The 12,665-nt window shown below is 32.0% G+C and overlaps 1 protein-coding gene across 7 annotated transcripts in view; it reads left to right on the top strand.

The window, feature by feature from the left end:
• The first annotated feature begins 7,483 nt into the window (after nucleotides 1–7,483).
• Nucleotides 7,484–12,665, top strand: part of LOC123672393 — an 86,631-nt gene continuing 81,449 nt past the window's right edge. For 2 of the 7 annotated variants that reach the window (XM_045606499.1, XM_045606500.1), the window contains exons 1-4: nucleotides 7,487–7,886; nucleotides 7,973–8,201; nucleotides 8,564–8,713; nucleotides 11,292–11,524. In XM_045606499.1, coding sequence (XP_045462455.1) covers nucleotides 7,630–7,886; nucleotides 7,973–8,201; nucleotides 8,564–8,713; nucleotides 11,292–11,524 — 869 coding nt within the window. In that variant the 5' untranslated portion in view covers nucleotides 7,487–7,629. Of the gene's footprint in view, nucleotides 7,887–7,972; nucleotides 8,202–8,563; nucleotides 8,714–11,291; nucleotides 11,525–11,862; nucleotides 11,900–12,665 lie in introns of those variants that run through there. The other 5 variants (XM_045606497.1, XM_045606502.1, XM_045606501.1 and 2 more) reach the window with 4 other exon arrangements.

Below are 12,665 nucleotides of genomic sequence, written 5' to 3'. Positions count from 1 at the left end.
TTTGGATTACTCATTGAAGAACAAAAAACAGATATAACAATACTTAATTTCAATATAGAATATAAATAAACTATAGATGCAATGCCAAGACTTTGTTTAGCAATCCAATTATAAAATAATTCTCTCTATAAGATTTATATAATCCTTAAGATCACCACTGTCAAAACAAAACATCCAGGTAAAAATCCCAATAACCAGCATTCAAAATAGTGCTCCTTCTACTTTTACCCTTGAATATACTTGAAAAACATTTTGTTTACTTTCAAGAGTCCACTGTTGAATAATGCTGGTATTTTCAAATAACCAAGTTTCTTCCAGATAAATGAATTTCACATTTTGTTGCAAATATTCTCTATATTCACCATAAAATCATACTCAACTTATTATTATATTTTTCTGTTTATCAATAAGAATTTTCCTTTTATTAACTGTTTCGAACTTGTAACCAATTAAATGTATGTAATGTTGTCTTTGATTGATTAAAATCCAGATGCTTTTTGGTCAAATTTCATCCAGGCTGACATATTGATTACTTTTGGCTCGGCTTTTTGGTAACAATCAAATCATTCAATGATTCTTTGAAGGTGAAATCGTATTGCACAGGTTTTCTTCCACTAATAATCCAGGTTGAAATGACTTGCCTTCTTCTTTTTTCAAACAGTACTGTGAGAAATACTCAAATAAACTAATCAATATGTGTTTGAAATTGATACAACTTTTAAGTTTCAAAGTTTCTTCGATCAAATCCAATAACACAAACAAACTGAAATCAAACCTCCTGTCAATAACATTTCCAATGCCAACCCGAAATCTGCAATTCAAAATTTTACTGAATGAGCCAGTACCAACTTAATTTCGATTTTCCAAAGCCACCGGGATGTCAATAATTCCTGAATGGACTGTAATATACAACATCCATGACCTAGCCGAGATCCGAACCCGGTACCTTCAGCACCACAGTCAACAGTCGACCATACTACCACAGATTACTGATAGTCTGTGATACTACCGAGGTAGTCTTAGACCTAAGAATATAGATAGATGTTCTAAGTCTCAGACAAATATATTCTTTCATTTCTCTATGGTATAACCACAGATTACTATTTTTTTTATTTGATACAATATTACAAGTAAGATGCATAGAATACCTGGTGTGTTTACTGATTCGATTTTGTTTCAGACTTTTTGAGAGACCCACCTGTTGCTTTGGTGGTCTGCTTCACCAGAGTGCTGTAAGGTGGCGCTCTTTTTCGAATTCCCGCATCTGCCTGGTGCCGTTAAAGGAAATACTGATTTTAGACACTGCAAACATTCACAATAAATTACAATTCAGTTCATATCGAATTTTTACTCAAATGAATGGAATATAATGACAGACCATAGAATATAAAATATTATTGTTCTATACTCAAAGTTCACGACAAGAGCGTAGAAATAGGGGGATACTGGGGTTGATTACACGGTGTTCCTAAATTGGAGATACAAATGAAAATGACAGATTTCCGGATCATTTTAAGGAAAAAAGTCCTATAACATGAGTCCCCAAACATTTTGTTTTGAGATATATTGTATATGTGTTAAAGTTTAAGTTATTTTCTCGTATAACCTTCCCTTCACAAGATATTTAATATGAATTGGCCACAAATATTCCAGTTTAAAGTTTTCACTATGTGATATGCTAATTTCGAATGCAAATCCACAGGGTGATATATTTTCTGGAAGGATGCCTGCTTCCTTCCTCCAAAACTATATTTTGGTGAATGGCTGTTAGTTTAGAAAAATGTAGAAAAAACTCTGGTCCAATACTACACTTTTTGGTTTGTTATAGTTTTGTCGTATCTGCTATCGATTTCTAGAAAAATCTCTAGTAATCCTCAGGAAAATCCAAATTATTATAAAGATCCAGCTAGTAACCTCTAATAATAATAATAATAATAATAATAAATGAGTTTATTCAAATATTCAATACAATAAGTACAATTTCAAATTAAACTCAGAAAAAATAAACTGTGAGTTATCTCTAGAATAACTGTTTACAGCTATAAATAAAAATATGATTCTAACGACAGCAAAAAAAATAAAATACAGTTCTTTCCAACATTATTCCACAATCAAATTTATCTACATGGTCTCATTTGGGGATTTTTTTTGTCATAATCGGGAATTTTATTCATAATCGGGATTTTTTTTTTCTTTCATGATCGGGAATTTGACTCATCCTGTGAATTTTATTTCATCTTTTAAAAACACCAACAAATCAACCTATTAAGAGTTGATTAGGTTGTGTATAAATGTTCTATCTTCTCTAATTAACCAGTTTTTGATTTCTTTCTTGAACTTTTTCAAATTTCTTATTTCTCTTATATTTGTTGGTATTTTTGTGTACAGTCTTGAGGCTATGTATGTACAGCATCGTTGTCCTATTCTTTTTTCCGCTCTTGGTCTTTCATAATTGTCCCTTTCTGTTCTAGTCGAATATTTATGTTCTTTCAGTGCAAGAGGTATTTTTCTCTGGTAAATGTTTGCTGCTATTTTACTAGCATAAATCTGTCTCACATCTAGTACTTCGGATATTTTGTAGATCTCTTTACTAGAAAAAGTGTATTTTTTTCCATACATAATTTTCAGGATGCACTTCTGAATAACATCTAGGCCTTTTTTATGACAATCCAACACACCACCCCATCCAATAATGCCATATGAAAGTTGCGATTGTACCAATGCGTCGTAAATTATTTGAAGATGTTTCACAGATTTCATGTTTTTTCTTATTAATCGCAATCTATAGGCAATACCTCTCAGTTTTTTAAGCAGATAAGATGTATGTTCATCCCATTTTAAATGTTGGTCTATGAAAACACCAAGATATTTTGTTGAACATGTCTTTGGAATATTCAACTGGTCGTCCACTCGAAGTATCCCCAATTCTGGAAGTCCAGTTTTATTGGATGAGAAAGTCAAGTATTTAGTTTTTTGTTGATTCAAGGTGAGTTTATTCAATTGAAACCATTTTTTTTTTATTTTCAAATCTTGTATAACCTTTTGTTTTAGGTCTTGCCAGGATGCATCCTTGTACATAATCAACATATCATCAGCATAACTGACAATTTCACCACAGCCTTTCAAATCAAATATACTATTCACATAAATAAGGAAAAGAATGGGTCCGAGCACAGTTCCCTGTGGAACTCCATAAGAAATCACCTTTGTCCTACTGAGTTTACCATTCAGTGATACAATTTGCTTTCTCTTTGAAAGGAAGCTGTGAATTAGTGTATTTATTTTTCCTCTAAAGCCATAATCTGCAAGTTTCTTCAATAACCTTTGATGGTTTACAGTATCGAATGCTTTAGCCAAATCGATGATGATCGCCAGAGATGGAATATTTCTATCGATGTTTTCATATATAATTGATGTTACTTTTCTTATAGCATCTTCTGTTGAAATACCCTTACGAAATCCGAATTGGTTACTCGAAAGAATATTGTATTTATCCATAAATGCTACTATACGAACCTTAATTACTTTTTCGAAAATCTTGGATATATTCGACACAAGGGTGATTGGTCTATAGTTCGTGAGTTGTGTTTTATCTCCACCTTTATATAATGGTTTCACTATTCCTAATTTCAAAATTTCTGGAAACTTAGCTTTTTCAAAACAATCATTAATTAGATGAGCGATTGGTTCTGATATCTCCTGTTTTACCTCTTTCAACAATTCTGATCGAATTCCATCACATCCAACTGATCTTTTCGATTTGAGACTATCTATGATTCTTTCAATCTCATCTGGGTATGTAGGGAATAAAAAGAATGTCTCATTGTTTGGAATTTTTTCTTCCGTAAAATCATCTGGTTCAATTATTTCGTTGGCATATCTTTCACCTATCTCACTGAAATAATCATTGAAATGATCACATACCTCCTGATCATCCTCAATTACTGTGTTATTTTTAGTTCTTATAAATTTTATTTGTGTTTCTCTTCTGGAATTATTCTGTACACACCTCCACAAGGCTTGATTCTGATTCTTGTTTTTCTCAATGAGTTTCTTGAAATATTCTTGTTTTGCCTGTATTATTGATTTTTGTAATTTTTTCTTATAATCAGAATATTTTTTTTTTAGTTCATTATTATCAAGGTCATTTTTGAGTTTTTTATACAGATTCTGTTTTTCATTTATATCATGTAATATTCTTGGGGTGATCCATTCTTTTCTGATTTCTTCATTCTTCTTTTTATGAATAGTGGTTGTATTATTCAATAAATATTTTTTCAAAGTATCTATGAAGTATTCAGTTCCGACATTTAATAATGAATAGTATAATAATAATGAATGCATTAACTATAAGTTTTGGTAGTTATTTACCTAATCTGTAGCGAAGATTAATAAATATTTGATAAACTGTACGACACACTAGAAACAACCTGTATATTGAAAGCAAAGCGTTTGTGGGCTCATATTCATGAAACTTTTTTTTCTGAAAATTATCCAAGTAATTTCTCATTTTCCTTCGTAACTCTTATTTGAGAACAAGGTAAGAACAACCGAATTAGTAACAACAAAAATTATTTCGAGTAATTTGGTTCAAACTTCATTATCAAACTTCTTTTTCTAACATTACAGATATGAATAAAAGTTGTCGTCAAAAATTTTTTTTCGATTATCCCTCCCCAAGAAAAAAAAGATCTACGCCCTTGGTTCGAGAATTGCGAGAAATGTCAAATGTAAACGATAAATGCGCCATCTGAAAAGCCCGCGATCCCTCGAAATCAAGTAGGTATAAATCCGAAAAATCTCCCGTTTTGTCTGAAAGTTTTACAGGTATGAGTAGACACACCAGGTATTCTATGCATCTTAATTACAAGTATGTATATAGATTTTACTGCTTCAATTGTTCTTCTACTTCATTGATCAATTCAGTTGACAACATCTCTCATGAGCCATGAAACAAATAAAATATTGAGTGGAACAAAATATTGTTCAATATCAGTGATATACTTACAGGAGGGATTTACCCTCTGTCTACATCTCAAAAATCGAGATCTACCTTTATGCAGACGTTCTAAAACAAACTGTTCCTGTCATCATTTATGATTCAAAATCTGCAACTTTCTTGATTTATTATTTTTTAGTTTCTTACTTTCAGCAGACTGGAAATTTCTATTTGCATATTTTGTGATGTAATAAATTCTCATTCTTATTAATGAATGTATCAAATATAACTGAGGAAATTCAGGACAAGGGTGTTCAAAAGGTATAATTCCCAATTTTTCAAATAACTGCTCAGCTGGTCTTCCCAATGCTACTGATGCTGTATTTTCTATCAATGTTTTCTCCATCAATGAAATATTATATTGCACAAAAGAATCTTCTGGTGACAGCAATTTTCCATAGTTTCCTCCTCCTCTTCCATATTTAATAGCATCCCCTAAATATATAAATCTTATTAACGAAAAAAATATTCGAAAGAAGTACCTTTAAAGTGGCTAAACAAGTTGGTAGAATCCAATATTTGATTTGATCTTGAATATTCTTCACAAATCAAGCAGGAATGCTTCTTCAGACATTTTCGCAGGAGGTACCCACTGATGTAATGCTCAACATTTCTTGAAGGTAAATCATTCCTTCTGAAATCTGCATTTGTTATCTAGAAATCAATAAATACATAACTAAACAAAGAGAATAGGAGTTGAATATAAGCAGTCGGGTGAATTCAAAAATTTGAATGGGTTAATCTGACAAATCACATGCGTTTTGAACCTTTTAGAAAGAGTGGGAAGTTCGGTTTACTTGTTTACTACAGTAGTTCATAGTGAAACTCAAGGTCAACGAAACGCCGTGCCTAAAAACGGCAGAGTGAATTAGGGATGGGAATACCGGTTACTCACCAGTCGCGTTACATTCGCGACCGCTCCAGAAAAATACCGCTCCAAAATACCGCGATTTTGTAACTGTGGTTACAGGTAACAAAACCGTAGGCGATTGCAATTAAGTTGAGTCCCAGCGACGGAGGAATGAAGGAAACGAGACCGTTGGGATACCTAGACTAATTGTGGACTGTCCTGTTGAATGATAATTCATTGTTCATTGAGTTTCTACGTAATTCTAGAAGGACGTATGCAAGCATAACAAAATCATAAAACCATAAAATTTTTTTGGTGGCTGAGAATAACAACAAAGGTTAGAATCTTCGAAGGGCACCTCATTAAAAGCAGATGGTGTAAACTCCAGTGGAAATATACCATCATCGGGTAATCTAGGTATTACGTGAAAGAAATTATATCTATATGTGCATCTGGAATTTCATTGTCAAATTGACTGAATATTATAAATTGATATATACTCATTTCACATATATATCTAGAATCGATTTTTTGTTTACCGTTATTTTACAGAGAATTTTTAAGTATATTTGCATTTACGATTGATTCAATTGAGAATAAGGTTCAATAATATACATTTGCTGCAACCAATTTTTATCAAAGGAATTATCAAAAAAATATTAAAAAAAAAACATCGAAAATATTGAAAATCATGAATCGAATTGACCATATTCACCGTCGCCATATTATTATGCGACAATACCAACTACCCAGTGTTCCCAACGAAGAAATATTGAGTTTACTAGAAAAATTCCACAATATAAAGTTTATATGTGAGTTTTATGTGTACCTCTTCTGGCTGCTACGCCAGATAGGCTTGTTTGGGACAATATTTCGCAAAAATTTCACCTTTTGGAAATAGAAACATTAGTGAAAGGTGGTTTTATGAACAAATTAACTGCGGCCGAGTGTATAAATGAAGGCTTCGCTCCATTTTTGGAAGTGGTCAGTGGAAGAATAATCTCTATGGCTGATAGTATTTTTGATATTAGCGGTATTTTTCTAGTAAACTCAATATTTCTCCGTTGGGAACACTGGGTAGTTGGTATTGTCGCATAACAATATGGCGACGGTGAATATGGTCAATTGTTTAGTTCTAATTTTGGTAGATACCATAGAAAAAAATATATTCCATTAGACACTAAAAACACAATGGCAGAAACGATTTTTAAGAAGTTACAGGTAAAAGAATTTCTTTTCATTGAAGATGGCGCAAATGAATGTAAAAAATTTTAAAAGCATTGACAGCAGGAGTTTTTGAGCGATCATAATTTAATTTTTTTTTAAAAGCACTGGCGTACTATTTTTTTTCACAAATATGAAAGTCAATGCCAATACGCACAACACTGTAGTTGCTGAAGACGTGGTATTCAACGTGAAACCTTAATGAGGTATCCATATTTATCAAACCTCGTTCAACTATCCCAAACCGTTTCGATGTTATTATTCGAAGTCCGGTCCCGGTGCCGGTACGCCGTAACTATCGTTACTTTGGGACCGGTTACTTTACGTTTGTGGAACGCGCGATTACGTTACTCAAAAATACCGTTCCAAAATCGCGGTTACTGAAATACCGTCCCATCCCTAGAGTGAATTGTCTGGTTAGTCTGTGGTTGTGGTATAACATAAAACCTAACCATTAATACAAAATTTGTTGAACTTCAATTTATATAGGTTTCAAAAATTTCCAAGTTCTTCACAGTCCTTACTGGTAATTTTCTTATTGGACAATAAATTCAGTATGTTTGGAAAATATGTCAGTCGAAAATTAATTGGCAACAAATTATTTTATTTTGGACTTGCCAAAAGCCTTAGCCCATTCAACGAAATTTATCTTCGATATCCTCTTTCAGTAAACGATATTTTACAGTTAAATATTTCAACATCTGTAAGCAATAGAACGACCAAACAGAAAAATAGATCCTTTGAATTTTCGGATGAACAAAAAGTTAAAATATTACAAGTATTGAATAATGAATCGCAAGATTATTTTACAAGGTATCAAATATTCGTTTCAGAATGATATACCTATTTGATGAATGTTTAGTTTTGAATTGAATTTCACTAAGAATTAATTATTTCAGACTTAACATTCCACCTGCGCAAATAAAAAAGTTAGCTGTGTGGAAGACTAAAAGAGGTCCATTTAATTCTGTTGTTGATGTCTTAGATATTGAAGGTATAGATATCAAAAATCTGATAAAAATATGTCGAAGTATTATAAGGGACAAACCAGTTTCAATTAATCGTAATTTGACTGATGTAAAGAATCGAACACTCACTTCACCAGTTCTAACTGATGATATAATTCAAGTAAGTAACCATCAATAATATACTTATATTATTATTATTTTGATACCAATTCTAATGGTTTCATTATAAATTATGACAGTTATAGGAAAATATATTTAAAAAATCCTGAATTTATTTATTTTCAACATTAATGAATGATTTGTAGAACTATCATTTTATTTGTTTTGAATTAATTTAATGAATTATTACTGAATATGCTCTACTCACATTATGTAGCACGGATGAATCAAACTAGACACTTTTAAAGGGGGAATTTTGTTTATGATCTAGAAAGATGGTTAATTTTTGTTGAGGTCCCACTTCTATATTCGAGTAGACCAAAATTGTTTCTATTACTTGAACAGAAAGCTAACATTTTTCAGTCTTCAACAACAACAGTAGGTTTGCATTTAGGACCAGCTGGAATAAGTTGGGCACATCTCACATGTCAAACTAAAAATCTCAATCATTGGGGCACCAAGAACTTTTCAGACTTTCCGATAAAAGTAAATTCTTGGGAGAACTTAAAATTGGTAAATATACCCTTATTACCCTCATTATAAACAGGATGTTTAAAAAAAGACAGAACACTGCAAAATGAATTGGCTTTGTGCAGTAAAAAAATTCTGTAACAGCATCTGAATTTTAAAAACAGGGCGCCTAGAAAAATGTTTACACACTTTTACAATTATGTGGAAACCACTGGTAATATAGTAATAGCATAGTATCCTTATACTATGGTAATAGTCTAAGATCCGGCTGCAGAATTAGTACATTCATCGAGTGTTTGCTAAAAACCGAATTTTCATGCATATTTATGATTAGGAGAATATATATCTACTAAGCTGCCCATTAAAATGTGGCCGCTAATATTTTTAATAAAATTATTACTAATTGATTTTTCTGAAAAAATTCATTCGCTTGTTTTTTAAATAGAATATCGTCCACTTCACGGCAATATACATATAAAGACTAAAAAATCACTGTTGCCGCTGCGCACTTGGCCGCACCTCTTCGCAGCCAGGTGTGAACAGGTATGATTTTGTTACATTTATACGTTCATAACGTACATTTATTATTTATATATCAAATTAAAGCTTTTTTTTTCTGTTTATTATGATATACGGTTGCTTAATTAAAAATGGCCGAAATTTGCCCACCCTGTACATTTATTATTTATATTTCAAATTAAAGCTAATTTTTTTTTCTGTTCATTATAATATAAGGTTGCTCAATTGAATCTGGCCGCAAATAAGGGTTGCTGGCAGTTAAAGATGGTAAATATTTATTATTTCATTCGTCTATTTATAAATGAATGGGTATATCGTGTATGACCAATTCTAAGTCTTCTCAGCATTACAAGCTCATTTTTTTCTCGTCATGATGGGATTGGATTTGGTGGTAGAACGTTCAATGAATTAGAGTTTCGATCTTCGTTGATGAAATAAAGTAGCCCATTTCTGTTTTATTTCGTTCTTGTATTTAGTGCTTAGGTCATAAGTAGTCGTGATTTCCACAGGTTATCCTTCATATATGGCTTTTTTTGCGAATTTGTCGGATTGCTCGTTACCCTCGATTCCTGTATGAGATAATATCCATACCAGGATTATTTTTGTTGGTGCCATGATTTAGTTCATCAAGTCTGAGATGTTGCTGACGATTGGATTTTTGGAGTACATGTTCATTATTGCCTGAATTGAGCTCAATGGCTTTAAAGCGTCATACAGCTTGCAATCGCTATCCTCGTCCAACTAGTGATGTTACGCGCTAGCTCTTTTCACTCTATCTTAAATATTTACCATCTTTAACAGCCAGCAACCCTTATTTGCGGCCATTTTTAATTAAGCAACCGTATATCATAATAAACAGAAAAAATAGCTTTAATTTGATATATAAATAATAAATGTACGTTATGAACGTATAAATGTAACAAAATCATACCTGTTCACACCTGGCTGCGAAGAGGTGCGGCCAAGTGCGCAGCGGCAACCGTGATTTTTTAGTCTTTATATGTATATTGCCGTGAAGTGGACGATATTTTATTTAAAAAACAAGCGAATGAAATTTTTCCGGAAAATCAATTAGTAATAATTTTATTGAAAATATTAGCGGCCATATTTTAATAGGCGGCGTAGTAGATATATATTCTCCTTATCATAAATATGCGTGAGAATTCGATTATTAGGAAATACTCGATGAATGTACTAATTCTGCAGTCGGATCTCGTACTATAATGGTATTTTGCATGAATATGTTTTACAAAGTAGTTTTATACACATGATCTAATAATATCGATACATATTTGCCAAAGTATCGTAAGTGGTACCATACGTTTTTCACAGGAAGAAACCATTTTTTGTTGAGGTGGGTAGCATTTACGTAAGCTACTCCCATATATTTTTAGTCCATTAGGGGCATCTCTGGCAAATATGTATTGATATTATATGGTGCATAGAGAAGAGATAGAAGAATCAACTTCAACATAAGAATGATATGCATGGTTTGCATCAGCTGACTAGAGTCACAGCATAGTTTTGATTGGTTGAACTAATCAAAACTATTCTATCATTACTTGAAATTTAAACTTCTTTATCCTCTCCTTCATGGTCATGTGACCGTAGAGTCATCCTTTCTACTTGGAGTCAATTCTTTGCACTGCACGATCGCCCAAGCATAACTTTTTTCAATTTCTATTCCGAATTTTTTGTGAAATTGAATATCTTTTGATATTACATAAACTGAAAAAGTATTGTTGATAAAACCTGGTCGTTTTCGGAATAGTATTTTGATTTCAAAATGATGAAGTAATAGATTCTTGTATAAAGAACAATTGCCTCTTCATTGCAAACCAAAAATAAAATTATTTTAATGAAAAGCTATCAATTAAACAAATAATCACTAGAAAGAAATGATAATGAATTTGTCTGAATACACCAGCCTATATCGTGAATTCAGATACCATTACAAAGTTTTTTACTGATCAACCTCAACTTATTTTTAATTGTTCTAGCATGAGCCGCAGCATGCAATGCGACCTGTCGCTCAGTGTTGATACCTGGCTTTATTTTGTTTTCAACTAGGTATATTGTTGTAAGATTCTTTGTTTTTTAGGCATTACAAATCCTGAAAGATATTCCAACTGCAGATTTATATATATTCGAATCTCCTCCTGGAACTGGTTTACAGTCTCAAATTGCTAAGACCAATTATCTTCAACAAATTGAACTCCTTTCAATGCTGTTTACCCTCTTAAACACAAGTAAAAAGCATAATAAAAAAGTGGGTGATAATTTAAATGATGTTGAGAACATCGTTTATTATGTACGCAATAAAATAACTGCAAGGTAATATGCTTTGAATAAGTTTAAATAAAATTATATATACACTTTAAAGTGGAGATCTACCAACAGAATCAAGTTCAAAGAGAGTATTCTTCTAAATTATCATAATGGTCTGTTTAATTAACACAAAAGTGAAGGGCTTAACATTTCTCAAAATTGTTAGATTTTAAAATGGGAAATGGAAAGTTTCTGAAGTGAAGTTGACTGCTTATGCACTAAAGCAGTGAACTTCACTTCAGAAACTTACCATTTCCCATTTTAAAAAAGTATGATAATCTACTACAACTTTGAGAATTCACAAGGTGTGTTTATGTTAATAATAATTACTTCCCTTATTGCAGATGTCTAAAAACCTCTCTTTAAGATCCACTATATGTACAGGGTGTTTCACGTAAGAAGGGCACTGGATTTTGTGGCTTATCCTTCAATCAAAATTGAAAAGTGACCCATCAATTTGATAGTATTTTTCACGGGCTATCCAAATATGTTATTGAAAAAACTATCGAACCCAGGCACGTATAATTATTGAGGAAAAACCGTGTTTCCAAAGAAAAATGTTTCTGCAAATTTGACTGGTTTTCAAAATAAGAATGTCTAGAGATAATTTTTCATCAATTGTTTTTTCATTTGAACTTCCGGTTTTCTTAAAAACGGAAATGTTTTTGTTGCAAAATATACATAATATTTTTCGTAATTCCTGAATGTTCAATCGATGCTGTATCCAAATAATTATAATAATAATATATTTATTCAATCAAAAACTTACTGAAATTACAATAAGGTTGGCTTCGTCAAAACAAAATACATAATTCAAGACTAGCCACTCCTACAAAAATAAAAAAATTCACCTATAGAATATGGCTCACAGTCGACAATTGCTTTATACAGAGTTCTTTTGAAAACTTTCAAGTTGGATGTGCCCCTCAAACTTTGAGGCAGAGCATTAAATAGCCTTAGACCCATGTACAAGGGCGACTTATCTGTTAAGGTTAAAGAGTGACGTGGATACAAGTATGTGTCTGTGCGCCTAGTGTTGTTACAGTTTAAATATTGTTGGAAGTATTCTGGATGACCTATCATGAAAATGAGTACCCTATATATGTATAGACCATATGATGTTAAAAATTTGTTCTCTTTAAAATGC

Source organism: Harmonia axyridis, chromosome 2 (assembly GCF_914767665.1).
Source record: "Harmonia axyridis chromosome 2, icHarAxyr1.1, whole genome shotgun sequence".
Classification (NCBI taxonomy): Eukaryota; Metazoa; Arthropoda; class Insecta; order Coleoptera; family Coccinellidae; genus Harmonia; species Harmonia axyridis.
The sequence above is the reverse complement of the archived record's forward strand: the minus strand, read 5'-3'. Positions and strand labels throughout refer to the sequence as shown.